The sequence below is a fragment of the Lepisma saccharinum genome, chromosome 2 (assembly GCF_977018435.1).
Source record: "Lepisma saccharinum chromosome 2, izLepSacc3.1, whole genome shotgun sequence".
NCBI classification, from domain to species: Eukaryota; Metazoa; Arthropoda; class Insecta; order Zygentoma; family Lepismatidae; genus Lepisma; species Lepisma saccharinum.
This window is the reverse complement of record NC_139230.1, coordinates 15,906,018-15,927,026: the sequence shown is the minus strand read 5'-3', so window position 1 is coordinate 15,927,026 and position 21,009 is coordinate 15,906,018. Positions and strand designations below refer to the sequence as shown.

At 36.8% G+C, this 21,009-nt stretch overlaps 2 protein-coding genes across 2 annotated transcripts in view; one reads left to right on the top strand and one right to left on the bottom strand.

The window, feature by feature from the left end:
• The window catches only part of LOC145983931 (uncharacterized), a 29,772-nt gene extending 10,174 nt beyond the window's left edge, over positions 1-19,598 (top strand). Inside the window, exons 2-4 of the mRNA XM_083117097.1 lie at positions 2,084-2,239; positions 5,813-5,947; positions 14,572-19,598. Coding sequence (XP_082973223.1) covers positions 2,084-2,239; positions 5,813-5,947; positions 14,572-17,232 — 2,952 coding nt within the window. The 3' untranslated portion in view covers positions 17,233-19,598. The remainder of the gene's footprint in view (positions 1-2,083; positions 2,240-5,812; positions 5,948-14,571) is intronic.
• Positions 1-21,009, bottom strand: part of LOC145983932 (congested-like trachea protein) — a 99,897-nt gene that overhangs the window by 42,189 nt on the left and 36,699 nt on the right. The window lies entirely within an intron of this gene.

Here is a 21,009-nt window from a genome sequence, read left to right as displayed (position 1 = left end):
GAAGTACAAACAAGATCCGTAGATTTTTTAAAAAATAAATATTTCCTCAAAACATCTTCATTAGAATTCAATTTCTCTGTTTCCCAGGGACGCTCGCTTTTGAGATGCTGCTGCATTTTACCATTATGTCAAACACAGAGTACTATAGGTGCCAAGAAAGTTCAAATTTTGATAGGTTTAGAACTATTATGCTAGGGTTGGCATCACAACTGAGGAAACCACTGGAGCTTCCTCGCAGAAGCATAACTGGGCAACCCCCCCCCCTCCCTTGCACTGCCCCTCGCCCAGCTGGCTGTACTGTAATATCAGGAGAAAGCTTCCTCAGCTGCTCAGCGGCAGGCAAAAATGGTAGTTTTTGGCAGCAGATCTGGAGTGAGCGAGTGATAGCAGATTGACTCTTGACAATTGAGTAGCAAACCTACACTGCACTCATAATTTTATAAGGGTCATTAAACTTTTAAAAAGTAGATAAATGGAAATAAGTATAAATGAAATTTATGAAGTTCATTTCCTACATGGAGGAACTATGCCTGATAGTATGGGAATGGATATTCTGTTCTGCATGCTTCTTGGACCTTGTATCATGGAAAATGTTACCTGTTTCAGACATACAAATCATACTTACTACTGTAACTAAATGCAACAAAAAAATAAATCTAAAGATAATAATCCCAGTTTTTCACTTTTTGGCATTATAAACATCTAACTCTATTTGCTGATTCAAGGTTTCTCAGACATCCTTTGGTTATGACAGCCCATAATTCCGGATGCTTGGAAAGACACTTGAAACACTCAAATGGATTCTCCATTACAGTAGGAACATCAGAAGTCAATATGGAGTTACTTTGCTGGGAGGAAACATTAATGCGGCGTTGACATTAAGACATGATAGGACACTTGCATCTTATTAACTTTAGCTGCTCACAAAATAAAGTTCCATTTCTCAGTCTACCATCACATTATTACATCTTTACAATATGATGAAAAGATTCTCTCGAGCTATCGACCAGGTGAGTTGTGGAAAAGCATCCAAGCTTTCGAGAGCTAACATCACTCTCATCTTCAGGGTAGAAGTGTAGTTCTGACCGTCAACCTGGTGTATATACATTCGTGGAGGGGGCTTGCTGGCGAAGAAGGCAGACAAATCGGGTGCCATGTCTGCTACATCCGTGCTGCTGGTCGACTATCGCTAGCCAAGATGGGTCCAGTTCGAGCTACGTGTCACGATTGAGATTCTCTTTCCCCCCCATTAATAACTATTGCTTCTTTTGTGATGCAGTCCCAGTAGTTTGAAGATTTGGATATAATTTCTGTGTTGCTAATCCCAACTTTTCCGGATGGAAATTCTTGATGTAGGATTCTTGATTTAGCAATAAGCTAAATTTTATTCTCATTATTACAATACCTATTGACTTCCAGAAAGAGAATAAGAACTTTTAAATTTCATTCCCTTATCCATTTCATGAAACTCTTGGCACCAAAAAAACATGTTCTTCACAGTTACCCTACAAGGATGGAATTTCACATAATTTGTTTCATTATTTACATTATTTCATTAAATGAAAAGGAATATGTTTTATAGGTTTGTGTTCACCTGTATGTTCAATTTATTATGCACTTCATATTGTTATTAATTAGATATAAAAATTATAACATGGCTCTAGGCTAATTCCTTTCCAAAATTCAATTTGTACTACACTATTTTTTCTATAATATTAGATAAAATATATGATTGTTGCTCAATTCTTACTATATTTTTCACAAAAAAAGTTGGTGTATGATGAAATTTGTGAGCCACTGCTGATATTAATGATAATAAACTTTCTAGTTTTAACAATATAATTCTCGATTTCACAGACACACAAAAACTTGCATGTGTATAATAGTTCTCAGTTCTCACTGCATATATTGTATAACACACAATGTTGCAAGTTGGTGCAACCATGGACTCAAATGGAAATCAAGTTTACGAACACTTAACATATATTGATTATTATATTGTACTCTATCATAGTAGGATTATCAGAATTGATAATTAGTAAACAATCATCAGATATTTACATTAAATGGATTTTATTTTCAGCTTGGAAATGCTACAGGGAGTTGGACAACAACATGTCCCAGCTTGTGTACATGTCACACAACTCAAATGAAAGACCTTCCAATGAGAAGATGGCTCATGGAGGGAGCAACCAACAATGAAAGTAAACCTTTTCATGCCCATCACTACAATAATGAGGTAAGTTTTACACTTCTGCATTAACATATGGACTAATATGTGATGCATGCTGTAACCAAAATAATTTGAAAAAAAAAAAAAGACTGAATATTACATACAACTTCAAGAGCATATGCAGGAAAGTTCACATTCATATTTTATTACGCTAATCAGCAGGGAACGGATTTATATGTAAATACATATTTTTGTATGAAGCTGAAATCAGTTACATTTCATATTATCTATCCACATCGTGGCATATAGACTCAAAAAATTCAGTTTTTATTTTCCATATTTCTACATACAGGGTGTTTCTGTGTGCAGGGTGGATGGAGACTGACCCAAGTACTAATATGAGATAAGGAACCTCAGTCCGGAAATGCACCATTAAAAAGTTATGAGACAAAACTATTTGGGGGCTTCCTGTGTCAGTGGAATAAGACAACTGAAAGTTGCGGCTTGTATATTTAATACGGACATTACTACAGTGTATCGTAGCACTCTACGATGAAAACGTTACAGTAATTATTCAAAATGGCGGCCCCACCATCGAAAGAAGCTCCATTGTATCTGCTCTGGAGTCGTTCTGATGATATAGCAAGGATTCTTGTCAACAGGTTCTCCTCATTCAAACAATTGATGATTGGGTGTTGAGCCACATTTTGCATCCCCTCTTGGCAACTATCCTTGCTGCCTGTAATATCATCAGAATGACACCGGGGATATTAGAGCAGATGCGACATAGCTTCTTGCGATGCTGTCATGCCTGCATCGATGCTGGGGGCCGCCATTTTGAATAATTACTGATTCCCTTAGCATCCCAAAACACTGTGGCCATAACCTTCCTCGCTGACAAAGTTTGACGAGCTTTCCTCAGCTTGTTTGGAGAACCGGTGTGACCCCATGCCATTGACTGTTGTTATGTCTCAACGTTCACATATGCCACCAAAGTCTCATCGCCAGTCACTATTCTGTTCAAAAACTCCTCCCCTTCAGTGTTGTACCAGGAAAGAAAGTCTAAGGCAGAGACCATTCGACTGGTTTTCTGGATCTCCGCGTACCTCACATTTGGTGACATTATAACCAGCACACGCACGGCACTACGATGCTCTCACTAGCAGAGCTGGAAGCTTACTGAATCACAGATTGTGTGATGTAACACCGGTTCCACTCTGCCCACTACTACTAGAGTCATGCCACAACAGTGGTTACTTTCCGAATTAGCCTCGTATACCCTCCAATTGTGTTAATTACAAGTTTTCTGTCATCCGAACAATAATGCTTTTTTTTTTTTACACCTTCCCAACTGTTTGCTTTTGCTATTGTAAAACACTTGAAATTCCCGTTTATTTAAAATTGTTGTCAACAATAGAGAATGAGGGCTCAAGCATTGGTTCCTGGTTGTTACAATCGTTACCTTGGCAACCTTGGAAGATAATTCCAAGTCAAGGAGCCCATTCCTAACCCCAGCCTTGCTACTAGTTGTGCTCTGAGAGCAGTGCCAGAAGCAAAGATTTTGTGGCACACGTATGGGTTTCGCTTCTGGTGTCTCTTCAAGAGTGTCATGGGAATAGTTCCAATGAAGAGAATATTTTATGTAGCTGGTGTAGTATCTGAAAGTTATTAAAAAGGTAAATTTTACATCTTAAGCCCATATTTAACTCCATATTTTGCTGAATATAACTAAATATGTATTTTCATTTTTAGCACATTTTTACTACATGCAAATCCGATCCCTGCTCATCTACAATCCAACAGTACCAAATTTGAAAGAAGCTTATCTGCTTCCACCTTTGTAGATACTTCAGATTTTGCCTCTGACACATATCTAATTTGAACTAAAAATACGGCATATGCAAATGGTGAAAGACATCTCGCAGAAAAAGGGGGCCGGGAGGGAGAGAGAGAGTTAGTTTCATTTTATTCATTTATCTTCTTAGCCTTAATTGTTTTAAACCATTATTGTCTCTTGCCAGTGGCGTAGTGCAGTTCTCTGGGGCCCTTCCTTCCCATTTTTTGTCATCGACTTAGGATATATATCAGTTTAGTAGTTTGTCGAAACTAAATCAGGATGGTCTGAATCTCTGATAAATAACTGGAAGAAGAAGAAATGAGAAATGTTTTTTCTTACTTCAACGCGGTGGCACAGCCAGGATTCCTTTTTAAGGAGGGTGGAGGCTTCACACAGCCAACTATTTTGTTCGTGATCCTTTGTATTTTTTTGTTCGAAATTTTTTTTTTTTTTAATGTAGGTTACATATAATACACATATATTTAAAAAAATACTGTTTGGGGAAATTGTTTAAAGCATAGTAAACACTCCTTTTTTGGACTTAGAGGTGGATGCACCTTCAGCCCAAAAAGCCATCCTCTGGCTATGCCAGGGAAAGATTCAACGTCAAGGGACGCTCACATTACGCTTCTAATACTAATAGTGAGTTATATACTCAACCAAACTTATCATTTCAGTTACAGGGGTTGAACTGGACCTCTACAATGTCAATGGTGACATAATATCAAAGGGTAAATTGCAATCTGCTGCTAAGAAATAGAGGCTGACTCAAGTCTTGAGAGATAGAAAATTAAGCAGCGACTGGACTTTATTCACTGAAAATTTGTCACTCAATGAAATACTGATTGGAGGGATTGGAGCACTTTGACCACTGCATACGTTGTATACCACTGTATACATTGTATACCCTGCATGGCGAAATTGGGGCTACTGGACCTCAGGGCAAAAGGAAAAATGCCCCTGGGCTCAACATCCTGAGTTTTTGGGCCCCTTTGAAGTAAAACGTAATAGGTGTGGACAATGTGGGAAATTTACCTCATCTTATTTCAATCTCATACTGAGTCTTGGGGGGGGGGGGGGGGCATGAAAATATTTGGTGGGAAGTTACATTTTAAATATCACGTAAAATTAATGGTAATAAAAAAGGTCATAAATTATAAAGTTTGTTTGTGTAGGTATTTTGTAACAATAAGGCATCGACCGGTTGAACAACTGAATCTTTCTACTCGATTTACAACTGTACTACACTACACTATACTATGTTTGTGAAAACCACATGGCTATAAAGGTATGAGATGAGAGAACGATTGCCATCTATGAGCAAGTAACTTGTTTCTGAATTTCGGAGGAGACCCATAATGTCAAGTTGCCCGGTCCCCTCTGGCTGAGACAACACACCACTGCTCGTTATCGCAGATGTCGTCATATATGTTATGTTACTGGGAACCAAATTTCTCTTTTGTAAATCCATATTTTAAATAAGGGACAGTAACTACTGAATTTCTGGGATTATATAAAATTTCAGGATCACAGAGAGAGAACATAGCGGGCCCCCTGCAGCTCGGGGCCCTCCCGCATTGCGGGGGTGGCTGCTACTGTTTATTGCTTACCTGAAAGTGTCTTCATAATGTTTAAAAATATAAAAAATAATCAGCAAAATGAATATATAAGTGAATGGTTTTCTTTCATCATCATATACTGAACAACAACGTTGGAATTATTTCCATCAGAAAGTTAATACTTTAAATAAATCTGTAGTTACAAGCATATTATCATCATTGCTATTTACTTCTTTTGTGTAGGCAACTTACAAAGAGGATGCATATGTATACCAAGGGTACACTGATGACCACGAACCTCTGAAGACAGCTACATGTGTATTGCAACGTGGTGTTCAACCTGAGACTATTTTCAGTGATTTAGCCTTCAATGTTCAGGTTAGTGAACTGTATAATTTTTAGAATAAAAAACTTCTATTTTTTACTCCAGTAATGTGTGTGACATTCTGTGCCTAAGATTTCTCTTAAGCACCCTAAAATGGTATTGGCAAATTTCAAGTGTATGTACATATTCCCAAAACGCTTACATCAAATCATTTTTCCTCTCACTAATTGACTGATACTATTCTACAAAGTGTTATAAATAGTTGCAAAACTGAAGAGATTGAAAATAGGAAGAAGGAACGAAACCATTCCCTTCAATATGATGGGCCCTTGCAGTGCCCTTTCCCCCATACTGATTAAGCCATTTTTTTGACTCTGGAATACCCTAAACAAAAAATCAATATGAAAAATCTGGATATTGCTCCCCCTCCCCAACATTTAATGATCAATCCCCCTTGGAATACCCTCAACAAGTTGCAATTAAATACTGATATTTATTTATTTGCCATCTACAGAGAAAGGATATCTCCAATTACAGAGGCATATAACATAAATAATATAAATATGAATACAAGTGAGATTAACCAGTGGCGAAGCCTCATAAGCGGCCTGGAGGCAGGGGCTAACCTAATATACTTGGCTATTACGGATTATTTTATAACTTACAATTTCATTAAACGATGCCTTAATACAAGAAAACTGAAATTCTAGGCCATACTATAATTTCCACAAATTTCCATCCCTGCCAGAGGCTCTATAGTCGCATGTCAAGTCACTTCTCCGAGGGCCACAACATTGTATGTGATTCATGCGGGAAAGCATAATTTTAGGGGCACGTTCGCCCGAAATGGACACAGTGAGTCTGGCCTCATGCAGTGATGCCAACCCAAGCATAATTGTGCTAAACATAGTACAATTTGAACTTTGTTGGTACCTAGCACCCTGACTTTGGCATAATGGTCAAATATAGCGTCATCTACAAACATGCATTCCTGGGAGACAGATAAATTGAATTCAGAGGTGTATATTTTGAAAAACTAATAATAATAATAAATATCGCAAATCTTATTTGTTTCAAACAAAAGGTAGCATGCTGATCAACCACACCTGGTCCACATCTTCTTTTCTTTATCTTTCCTTACTTAGTTCACGAGAAACATTTTATTGAAGGAAATTGGTAGAAAGTTGGGGGTCACGGATAAAACAAGCCACCACCTTTCGTAGTCGTTGAATTTTCTCAAACTTTTTCAAGCGTTATATTGAATCAATTATATTGGTTAAACCATTGTAATTAATTTAATGGGGGAAATTACCAATATTGTTTAACTAATCAACAACGCATGTTCACATCACAATTTCCCCCCAAAATAAATGCATAAAATGAACTTAAGACATAAGTCATCCGGGCACAATTTAGTTGCATTTAGCAACTAAGAGTTTAATCAGCACACTTTTCCTGATTGGGAGGTTGGCAACCCTGGACACATGGTACAAACTGGGCTTCACATCTGTTTCATGTCCATTGCGGGGTGTCCAATGAGGGGAAACGGAAGGTGAGGGTAGAATGGCAAAGACAACTTGTTCCGAGGGCGAAAAAAATGTTTCTATCACAGTGTTCTGAGTTTTCGTTACTTTCTCGATTTACTCCTGTTGCGTTGTTGTTTTATTGTTATATTTTATCTTGTTTTTTTCCTTTCGTTCATTTATTTTTTTTATTGTTGTTTGATTGATTTGTTTTATTTCACTTTGCTTTTTGTACCACTTTTGGTTAATTTGCGAAGATGGGGATGATTGATGATATAATGAAATTGATGAATGGACACTCAGAAACATCCATGCCCAGGCCAGGATTCCAACCAGGAGCCCTGGTGTCGTAGTGCGATGTGATAACCACTCTGCCACGGGGGTGCTGGCTTTCATTGTTGTGAGCGTGAAGTGAGCAAGGGAAATAATGACTTGTATCACTCTGGAATGCTACAAAAACAAGCATAAAAGCCTATTACCGGGCATAGGAAGAAAGAAGGGGCATCGGAACATTGATGAGTGCCACTCGAATGACATCTAAAGCATCAATTTACAATAAAATCAAGAAATACGATTTATGAGTTGGCACACTTCAAGAGTTACTATTCAGGTACGTTGATAGATGCAGTAATATGTTGTAACATTTTCAGAAATAACTTTAAAAGTTATATTTTTCATATTTTAAAAAAGTTGCACCCATAATGAACACACACGCCTTTGCCTACCCTTCCACCGACACCAGGCTTCGCCACTGAGATTAACACTTTAGCTGCCACATGATGTACAGCTGGCGGTACAACCGTATGCTTTACTATCAAACCAGCACAGATTTTGGTTGGTTGGCGTACCAAGGAGGCCAAAATTTCTTCTTCAGTAACACAGTCCTATTTACTTCTCTACTTCCTGGCAAGGTGTACCTTCAGTGGGATGAACAGGTGAAAGTCTGATGGGGCCAGTTTTGGACTGTATGCTGGATGCTTGAGAATTTCCCAATGCCAGGAATTTACTATTTGCGTCACTGATGCAGCCACATGAGGACTATCATTGTCATACAGAATGATGACCTCCTCCAGAGATTTTGTTGGACATTTATGGCGCTGAGCAGCTCATAGACGATCTAGTGTGGCACAATATGCAGCAGCATTTACAGTTGCTCCTTTCACCCCAAAACCAGCAAGAATGATACTCTGGCTGTCCCAGAAAATTTTAAGCAAAACCTTTCCTGCAGATGGGGTTGTCCTGAATATTTTTGGATGGGAGCAAGTTTGTGTGTTTTCATACCATACTCTGTTGCTATCGTTCACGGGTGTAATGAAAAACCCACGATTTGTCGCCGGTAACAATGCAGTCGAGGAATGTGTTTCCAGCCCTATGGTACCAGAGCAAATGCTCAAGACTGTATCTCGGACACCCAATGCAGTCGTCACCTGTCACCTCTCTCTCTCTCACACTCCATACACCAGTTGGGGTTCACCAGATTGCTGCCTAACACAGTCACTCCCAGTCACTCATGCCTCCACTGGGCTGGCCATGACGACTCAGCCAAACACTGCAGCTGCCATCTGTCGCCAGCCGACTGCCTGAGTGATTGTCCAGGGACCACAAAAGTGAGTGACTTTCGCCCAATTGACAATATAACCTCTTGTATCCTCAAAAGCCAAGCGAGTCAATCAAAAGTTTCCTCTCTTATTTTCAAGCTATACCCCACATCTCCAGCATGAGACGTGACTCTGGTATAGCAGGGATCGGAGAAAATAAGAGGGAAAATTTTGATTGAATCGCTTGGCTTTTGAGGATACCAGAGGTTATATTGTCAATTGGGTGATGGTCACTCACCTTCGTAGTCCCTGGACAGTCACCCTGGTTCCGTTGGTGTCTGGTCTGGACTCAGGCAGTCAGCTGGCAGATGGATCGCGGTTGCAGCAATCTGCTGGGAGTGATGGTGTTAGGCAGCAATCCAGTGAATCCTGACTGGCGTATGGAGAGGGAGGGAGGGAGAGAGAGGGGGGGGGGAGAGAGAGAGAGAGAGGAGAGAGAGAGGAGAGAGAGAGAGAGAGGGAGGTCTAGGTGACAGGCATTGGGTGTTCTCAACATGGTCTGCAGAGGTGCAAGGCGGGCTGGTCCGCAAGTGGTTGGCTGAATTCTCTGACAAGTCCCATTGTGCTCTTCTTCAGCTTGCAGGCTACTGAGATCTAACCAAATGGCACCTTGGTCAGTCCAGGTGCGAGCCTTTTGCACAGTGTGTTGCCTTGGTGGAAATCCTCTTAGATCTCTCTCGTTTGCCTCCCAAATTGGGGTTTATCGATGTTGATTTTGTGCCAGAAGTTGCTGACATTGCTTTAAGTCAATCACTACTTCTTCCTGACGATTGCAACCTAGCATTGCAGTGTTATTCCACTGAAATAGCGGAATTCGTCGCTATTTCTCTTCCTGATTTGGGGTGACTCTTTGGGGGTAATGTCCCAAAGAGTGAGTGACTCTCGATGTTAGGGGCTTGGATCTTTCTTCGAGCCTGTTCCTTCATCTATCTATCTATCTATATATATATATATATATATATATATATATATATTATCCATAAATCCACAACCAATATTATCATTAGAGAATAAAGTCTGAAATCACATTTCTCATGCAAGAACTGGATATTGCACCCCCCCCCCTCCTCCCAAAGTAATACTTTTTCCGTCTTTAGTCAAGTTGTTATTAATATACAAGACTGATAAATGATGATATATTCAACTTCCATCTAATAGTGAATCAATTATTCAGTGAAATTTCATTGCAGGAGACTTCCCTCAAAATGTTACATGGATGCAACCTGCATCTAGGAACTTTCTTGGGAGCACTCCTGCTTTAATACCACCGACTTCATCTTTTGTCAGAAACTGAAAACAATTTACTCTCAATATTTACAAATTGCTAATTTGTAGAGGAATGCATATTTTGTTTTTGACGAAAACACGAAATGTGAAATAACCTGCTGTAATGTTCATTTCTAATCTCTCTGAAAGGTGTGAGGTGCATCTTCCTACCCTGTTTTGCCACAAAATGAACTGCAAAATGTGAAATAGACTCTTAAACAAGAAATTTAGAGTTTACTTACTGACACGACACTTTCTGAAGTCAGAATTATCCTGTGAGTTATGCAATTCACAGAAAATTGATTGATTCTGCTTTAATATGCGAGAAGCAAAAATGGACCCCTTTATACAGGAATAAACATAATACTCTGGTAACTACATAAATGTGCTATTACAAGGGATATGTTTATTTTGTGTAATAATAAGTGCAGTTTTGAAATCAAATTTGGGATTATATTCACAATTTTAAAACCAGAATGTCATTTTATATACTGCTTTTGATGCGATTTTTCACCAACATAACACCAAAATTTTATTTTATTTATCACTTTTGAACCCAAAATTGACTCTGTTTTGGTATCAAAATTTTGCTCTTTCATTTACCAAAAATATGCGCCTCTACTAATTTGATAGTGAAAATTTTGGGGAAAAAAAACAGGAAATGTACAGGCACTGAAAGCATCTGAAAGTGCCTGAAATGTTTTCAAAAACATTTCAGGTAGAAAACAGTTGCAAAACATGTGCCGTGGTCAATGGTTTGAAATGAAAACCACCAGTGTAGAAAATGTAAAGTGATCTATTACAGCCATGTTACAGGGTAGACATTTAGAAGGGCTCTAAGTCAATGTAAAATATTGAAGACAGTACATCTTTCATGAATAAAGCACTAACACACACATGCAATGCCCCTTTATAATGGAACACATGTGCCTGTGAAGCACATGGACTTTGTATGGGTAATAAATGTTTTGGTAACAAACAGATCATGATGTTCGCAATATTGTTCCATATATGCGCAGGTAATATGTACCTGGTATTAACAACAACTTCAAGCATGATTTAGTAATAATGATATCTAGAAAACAAACACATGTCCATAAATTAAGGATCATGGCACATCAGACACATACAACTATCTAACGTGAACCAATTTGGTTTGCATACGTGAGATAAAACTAAAAACAATAAAAAAACACTAAGAAACCAATAATCGTGGTAGAAATCAATTGGAAAAAAGCAAACGTAGAGTCATGTGGTGGGTTGGTACATCTTTGCACAAAAGCAAATTTGAATGCTCCACAGAAATGTTAATAGCAAATATGGTGTTTCCTGACAGCAATGCATGTCATACAATGATGTGGCATACTGTGGGTAAGAGTATTGAGTCCACTCCTGCAACAATAATGTGCGCAGCTCTGGAGGGGGCAAGGAAGAGGATTCTGTCCTACAATGCGTCGCCTGAGCATATCCCATGCATGTTCTATTGGGATTAGATTGGGGGTAATCACCCTCCAGTCTATGCATCGGATATCCTCGGATTTCAAGGAATCATTGACAAGGTCCGCTCTATGGGCATGTGCATTATTGTGGGAGGGGGACAAAATTGCAGTTTTCATTATTGAGTTCTGACACCTGGCTAGAAATTTGTCCAGGTGGTGACAATCTTGTTAAAAAAAGATTTGCAAAAGTTTCATTATTCTCACAACCTGACTTGTCAGAAAAAATCACCTGGGGATGGAAATCAGAGGAAATACATTTTATTCCAGTAGGTATATCTTTTCTGTGAGAACATCCAATATGCCAAGTCAGCCAAAATCACAAACCAAATACAAACATCTAAACTCATGAACAGAGGGCACTTACAAGTTTTTGAATCTGAAACCTTTAAAAAATGAATAAAATTTAAAGCAAAAAATACTGAGTAAAATTTTTGTCTAATGAATGTGAAATGAAAAAAAAATTGGAAGTGAGGCTAGGTTTTGAATTTCTGGAAAGTTGAATTTACTAAAAAGAAAGTGCACTGCATCAAAACAGACTTGGTGGAGAAATCTTTTGATACAAATGAGATTGTTTTTTGTTGAAAGGAGATGGAAATAAGATCATTTGTCTAGTGTGCGCAATGGATGAGGGGATTCCACCATCCTCCTGTTGATTCATTCCCTGCATAAATTTCACCATAATATGCATGCCTCAGTATAAAATATGTGATTAAAAAATAACAGTTCATACTTCGTAACTGCAGTTCAGATTGGAAGAAAATAGCTTATTGTAAGTTTAATTTTAAGCTTACTCCATATGCATAAGATACTGTAAGATAGGGCTTCCTGCTAGTCTGTGCTGAGCTACTGTTGCTGATACAATTGTGTCATCTGCCTCACTGCAGAAGCACTTTCCACATTACAGGAATTCTTCACACAATGTTTTCTTTACATTTACTTTTGCACATTCACAAACATAAAGATTTTACACCCTGAAAACATCCTGGAAGCAATACAAGCATCAATACCACAAGAAACAAACCTTCCACGTTGCACATGTACTCTATTTTGAGTTTCAAATCGCCAATAAGTAAAGAGAGCCATAACATGAAGAGGCCACTGACCCTTTCAACAGGGGTGTGGCAAACTTTGGCAATGGCAGTGGATGGTTCACAAAGGTGGTTGGTTATTTCTTCCACAGATCCCTACTGCTCTTTTGGAAGGAAGCTGGTAGAGTTATACCTTTTGCTACAGTAGAGGTTAAAATTACAATTAAAGCATTAACTTCCCTTATAATCAGGCTCAATGAAAAAAGAGATCGAATTCTAAAAAATAAATAAATCCACTTTTTTCTTCTTAAATTCAAATCTAATATAAATTAAAATTCCCTTGCATTTTTCCAATAAATATTTAATATGCGAGCCACATATCATGTATTTCCTTTATTTTACTTCACTTCTCTGCCAAATTTGGCTAATAGCAAAGATGAGGATAATTGATGATATGATGAAATTGATGAAGGGACACTCACAAAGAATGCCCAGGCCAGGGTTCAAATACAGGACCCTTGGCATCATAGTATAAATTATGTATGGTCAATGCAAATTCTATCTTTTTTAGTTTTCTTTTTTTATTTTCATATAAAGTGCTTGTGCAACTTACTCACGTTGAATAAGTTAGTATACAACAAAGGTACTTACGTTAGCGAGTATTAATTTTAATGAAAACTACGTTTCAGAATTCCACTGATCCCTTCATCAGGTTATCAAACTAGGCCAGTGTAACTACACCTTAGCCGCGTCAGATATGACAAGGACTTGGGAATGTATAGTGGGTGGAAAGGAATAAAAAGGAACATTTAGTCATCTGACCCCATATACACAAAGCTACCATGTTTCCAACTGTAAAACACTGATCTAAAAAGCCATTGGAGCATAAGGCTTAACACACAAACACGTTAAAAGACTTATTTAAAAGGCCATGTGAACACAGAGCTTGGCACACAAACACATTAAAAAACCCACTTAGATGTGCATGTTGGAGAGTTGTGCAACAAACTGACGTGGTCTCTCGTAGAATGCTGGAAATCCTTTGTGTATATGGGGTCAGATGACTAAATGTTGCTTTTTATTCCTTTCCACCCACTATAAATTCCCAAGTCCTTGTCATATCTGACGTGGCTAAGGTGTAGTTACACTGGCCTAGTTTGGTAACCTGATGAAGTGATCAGTGAAATCCCGAAACATAGTTTTTGTTAAAATTAATACTCACTAACGTAAGTACCTATTATAAGCATAAAATCAAAATTTGTTAATTACTTATGTACAGTGAGTATATACTTGTCAAATACAATGTTTTGGTGGCAACTGCCCCTTTGGAAGGGGAAGTTAGGGGAAGGAGGAAAATTGACTCACTTGCAACCTCGCACTTTTACTTACTTACGAGTTCCAGTGAACATGTGAATTGTGATCAGATAGTAACACGGGTTTCAACAGTTGTTATATGAGTTTTAAGGGTTTTTAAAATGTGGGAATAGTCCTGTTTTAGTCATTTGTTATCCTGTCCACACAAAAACTTATATCCTTTCTAAATGACGAAGCTTTGTGGATTTCCGTAAAGCAGACTTCTTGACCTGAAGAAGGGGGCAGTTGCCACCGAAATGTTGTCTTTGACAAGTATATACTCACTGTACATAAGTAATTAACAAATTTTGATTTTATGCTTATATATGATAGTGAGTAAGTCGCACACATCCAAATTTTGAAGTAAGTATATTTAAGTATCTTTCTTTAGTATTATTACTATTTTGCAGGTTCTCACATTTCTGCAAGCACCTGATTCTGGTTCCATCATTTTAGAAGCCAGCTTCTTTGAAAGATTCGAGGACCTGATAGCACTGGAAATTCAAGGTTTCTACCACAGCAGTCACGTTGTGCACCACCACCGACCAAACAGTGAAAATGAACATATGCAAGATATGTATTCTGGACAAATTGTTTTAAAAAATGATGCATCTTGGAAATTACCTTCACTCAAATATCTTCATCTGCAATATATTACATTACAAGGGGACTTTTCCAAACTGAAGCCTGAATACTCCGTTGACATGAATCATGTGACTAATGATATATTCCATTATCAACATCATTCTGATTATGACAATGAAGAAAACAATAATAACCAACCCAACAACCTGGTGTTTCTAACACCTGACAAACAAGAGGTAGTAGTTCCTTATGAGGTTTACAAGGAAGAAAAAGATAAAATTGGGCTTGCCACATTTACAGGACTTTCTAATCTTCTATTTTTACGAATATATGGATGTGGTTTAAAGGAAGTACATTGGGCAATGTTTGACAGTCTTTCAAAACTAGAGTACTTGTCATTAGAGGAAAATGACCTACTTTATGTAACGGACTTTGCTTTCTATGGTACACCCAATTTGAAGACCCTTTCTTTGGCCCATAATAAGATTTTGAATCTTCAAAGTACAGGTCTTGCAGGTCTTCTTGAATTAGAGAAGCTGGACCTATCACATAACAATATCTCACATCTCTCAGAACTTTCTCTTCCACCTTTTCCAAAATTAAAAACAACAGATTTTAGCCACAATCCTTTAGAAACGGTTTTCCCCAGTGCATTTGAAATCATGAACGCCACAGAAGTTCTTCTAATGGGCAGTCACGATACACCTTTCCAGATGCAGAGAAACTGCTTTCTTGGTCTCTCCTCTTTGAAAAAACTTGTCATTTCTAATGTAAGCACAGATGTGTTAGAGAGAGAACTATTAGATGGAATGCCCGAGTTGGAAACATTAAAATTGCATGGTTCTGTCACTGTGCTCTCATTTGATGCTTTTCTCAGTGTTCCCAATCTACAATCATTAGTTATGAGTAAATGCCATATCGAAAAGATATCAATGGATGCATTTTATGGTCTTTACGGTTTGATTCAGCTTGACTTATCAAATAACTTATTAGAAGAACTCCCTCCTGGATTGTTTGATCAACAACAGTCTCTGAGAGAACTACTATTGCAGAACAACAATCTAAAGAAACTTTCTCCTGGTATTTTTATAAATATTCCAGCAAAAATGATACGACTTGAGGGAAATCCGTGGCACTGCACTTGCGCCATGAAAAATTGGAAACCTACAATAATTAACAAAGTCAAACAAAGCAATAAAGAATTTTGCCAGTTTCAATATGATAAAGGAAGCATGTGCAGCCAACAACTAGTAACAAGATATGCATATGAGAAGAGGGTAGCACCACGATGTGCAACTCCTGTTAAATACAAAGATTGGAGTGTATTTGATGTTATGAGAAAAGAGCTACATTGCGGAAAACGTGACAAGAAAGGTAAACTTCATTTGAAGAAAAAATATGAAGATTATAACAACAAGAAAGAAAATTTAAGGTTCGAGAAACCAACCAAGGACCATCACCAAGACAGAAGTAACCTCAGTGAAAATAAAAATGAAGAAGAAAAAGACCCAATCAATGAACAAGCATTGGTAAGAAATTATGTTAACCAGGAACAAATTTACATTGACGGTACAGGCAAATCAGTAAATCCTGTTATATCTATTGCCAAGCTTAATACAGAAACTAGCAATGTATCTCAAGGTTTGGATACAAGCAACGTTAGTACCTTCTTACCTGAATTTGGCAACACTAAAGCAACAGAAGAGTCTACAGATAATACAATCATTTCTGATAATCTATTACATAAAAATGAGAGTCTAACTACCAAACGAGTACAAGAAGCATCGCTGAAACACGATTCCTCTTTTACACAAATACATGCTGCACAAAAGGACTCATCAACTGTAATACCAGTTATAAATCCACAAAGTAATTCAGATTCAGGCACTACTATTAAACAAGCTATAACTGAACAAAAAAACAAACATTTAGAATCATCAGAACAATTTGTCACACCTTACTTGTCAGAAGAAAATAATGGAAACAGTGAAATAAAAACAGCGTATGTTACTTCACAAAGCAATGGTATGCTACACCAAACAAACAGCATTCCACAACATCAACGTAACAAAAATCCATCCAAATCTATTGAAAGAATATCTGAAACAACTAAATTGAACAACATTCAGCTGAATGCAATACTATCTACAGACCACAAAAAAACTGTTCCAATTATTGACACTACTACGCCAAAGACGTTACCTGAAGATCACGCAGAAACAACCATGCAATTAAATCATGCGGATGTTCACTTGATGAGGCAATATGAAACTAAAAGATTAAAGAAACTGCATGCCAACCCAACACACAAAACTGATAATAGTGATGGCAATCAAATGGATGAAAGGAAAAAGAATCAATCATGGCAGGATGACCAGGGAAGTCAAACAGCCAGAGAAAGAGAGAGTAAAAATTTGAAGGCAGCAATGAAACTGCAGCAGAAAAGAAGACGACAAGAAAAGATGAAGAAGATGATGAAAACTTAATGAGGTATATTAGAAGAGGTGAAGACACACATAATTACTGCAAAGTACATGCATGCCAAAATGAATTCCTATAATGTAAAGACAATTACTACTATTCTCTCCCCGTCCCCTCCCCCCATTTCTACCCATCGCTGCAAGTCAGTATCATGATGCATTTCTCTTTGACGAGTTGTAGAAGAACATAATGTATAGTTCAATATACTTCATGATTATATACATTTCATGAAGCTATATCTGACACATCTTGTAAATACTTTATGTGGTAGATTTTATCATCACAATTTATTCTCTTAAATTTTTATATTGTAAAATGTATTTTAATAGTTAATAGGTTAACAAAGATGCTACTGATAATTTTGTGGATAAAAATTATTGTGACTGAATATTTTCACTCAGAGTAGCACTAAATTTTTGTTAACATAATATTTCAGAGGTAAAGTAAGAATTATGCAATGGAGAAATGTAATTATCACAAACTGTAGTGGAATTAAATGGATGTATTTGGAAGGTCACATTCAAAGGTTGTAATATTTGTACTGAATTTTAAAATATCCCATCGTTTCTAAGTTTGAATATGGAATGTTGTTCTTTTTAGTTGAACAAGACAGTAGCAATATTTGTAATTTCATTTAGAATGAATGCTTGTCTTCTCGTTTCAATACATGTATCATTTAGCACAAATACTTTTGTTTTGTTACTTCTTTAGAAAGTCTGTAAAGATGAAATGATCATATTCAATTACTAACAGTTACAATTTCAAAGTATAATTTGTACTTTAAAGATGCCTTTTTTTTAAAAAAAAATGTTAAAAATTCTGAACTTCCTAAAGTTATGAAAACTTTTAATGGTTGTAAAAACATGTAAGAATATTGGTTTCAATGTGTTGCAATGTAAATTAATAACTGCTTGTGATACATATACACAAACATTAACCACAGTTACACTATTAAACATTTATTCTTTAAAGCCTCTTTTTAAATATACGTCTGTCCTAAGTAATTTTGATTTGTATCTGTAATTGAACTGTAATTGTATATTTACCATCCTCTCATTTGTAAGTGGAAGCATGGTACCTTCACATCAAAACCTTTCTAATTATTTGAGGTATGTAGTAACAATAACTGTATGATAAAATTTGGGCTGTTTTTATCATAGATGTGTTTGAAATGTAAACTACTATTCAATTAAGGTGGTACACTTTTAAAAGGAATGGAAAACACAATGGAATATTGATACAAAAGTAATACATATTAAAATTAGTGTTAGCATGCATATTACATAGTTAAAGGTTGGGAAAATAGCAAGATGATATGGGTTTCTAGCACTAATACACAGCTCATTCATGCTCTGTTAAATTTTAATGAACAATAAATCAGGTTTATGCTACATTAACTCATCAAAGCATTATTTCAATCACCCTTCAAGTGAAGAGAGCTCTGATGCTGCTGTTAAATTTAAAGCCATGTTGAGGCTCCATTAAAATGCTTAACATATTGCTAATTGCATTGACCTTGTTCACATATAAAAATTGTTATTGATATTTAGGAAGTTGGTAAAACACACAGGCACACACACACACAGGAACAAATTGATGCAGACATAGCCAATTGTTAGCTAGGAGATTGTGAATTCAACATTTTGCCGGCCGAATATGTTTTGCCTTATGTCCATCTGCACTGACTTTGAAGTTTGAAGTTTGTGGATTTTGAATACACTACAAGATTTGTGCATGCATTTTAATAATGTTGATAATTGAAGCCACTTGACAGGCAGATGGGTTGCCTTGGAATATGATGCATTAGCATGTAAGGAACACAATAATGCCGTCAACTCATCTCTGATGAAAAGTGGAGATATGATAAAACAGAATTCAGCCGATGATTTTGCAAATTCAGAGCTGAAAATCTGTTTCACAGTCATGCACACATAATTTGCTGTGGTGATATCACTAAATACCCTAATGATAGAAGTCTGACATACATGTTGCCAGTATGTCTATTGTATTTTGCATATATAATAGTTCAACAAACTATTTTTCAGTGGGATTCAGTAGGAAAATTGTATTTTGGTGTGTTATACCTTTTTGTTATGTTAGCGATTTATTTATTATTTTTCTGTCAGCAAAGTGAGCTAAGATGTCTTGCACCATTGCTTCTCTGCATACTTGTAAATTATATTATTTGAGCTCTCCTGGTTCCAAACACAGACAAATGTTGTAGTTAAATTCTTGGTGGATGTATATTTTTGTGGCCATATTTCACTTAAAAATATCCACAATGTACATTGAAGCTCCACTGTACTTCTTTAAACAGTTTTTCAAATACTGTAAGAGTATAATTCACATACTACGTTAGTATGGAAAGTAAATGTTGAAGCATGCCATTTCTTTTACTTGTACAAAACCCGCTGCAGTCACTTGGTTACATACAGGGTGCATCATGGGAAATGAACAGTTTTCAAATGGAGAATTCAAAGCAGGGAGAAGAGGTAGAGATGGAATTAGGGTGGCATTGAACTCACTCGGCCATTCCATTATTGGCTCAGTTTGGATCAGTTTGGCCCGGCGAGGCAGCAGTACATGCAATCTCAGTTGCAATCATGGCACTGTGGACATTACGACAGTTTCGTGAAAAGTGGTGAGTCGATTATTGAAACACAGTGGCTCTTTCAGAAAGCCATGCACATCAGATGAACTTAAGGATGCCATTTGTCAGCAAGTGGAAGTGTTGGAGAGGGCAGAAGAGCAGTTCAAGGAACAATTTCACACTTGCATTCGCCAAAACGGTCTTCATTTAAGTAACATAATTTTCCATATATAATCTGCCTCAAATGGCATGTGATACTGTATCATTTCATTATGGTATATACTGGAGTTCTATCTATTTTCAAATTGTCCGTTTCCCATGATGCATTCTGTATCAACACAATATTTTATTGCTCTTGACAAAAATTTAATATCTGTACATCCCTAATATATATATTAGAGAACACGCACATATTAAGTTCTTTACTTCAAGGGGGAAAAATAACTGAGGCAAGGCCTTTTAGTCTCAAATTACAAGAACTACAATGCAAATGAACTTCTTTTAAAAAATGAATTCCTTGTAGGAGTCAGAATACAATTATTCAAGAGAAATACATAAATCTGAAGAGAATTATGTTCACTATTGTGAACAAGAAACAAATTGAAAATAAATCAAGGTTTTCATGCACAAGGGACTACATTGCATTTATGCCACATGGTTCCAATTTTATATATACAAACACATGCATTAAGTGAACTTATAACAAATTGAGAAAGTTCACAGAATGCACATTTTTCTGTTGGAAGGAAGTTTCTAATGTTTCTCTGGGTCCTTTCAACACAACTTGCTTGCTCTATAATGCACATGTCATTCTTTCAGTTTTATCTTATGGGTAAACAAATATGAACAAGACTACAAGTAATTCCTAGGGCCACATATTTATGGTGAATAAAAGACCAAGATTTTGGTACAAAAATGGGGACATTTCAGGATCAAAAGCAGTGTGTGAAATGGCATATTAGTGTTAAAATGGTGAATATAACCCTAACTTTCATTTTAAAATTACACTAATTACAAAATAAACATTTCCCTTTTAATAGCACATTTACATAGTTATCAGGGTAGGAAGGAGTAAATTCTATCATCTCCAATACTTATTACAGCAGAATTAATCAATTTTCAGGGATTTGCATGGCTCACAGGATAATTGAGGCTTCAGTGTTGTGTTGGTAAATAAACTCTAAATTTCATG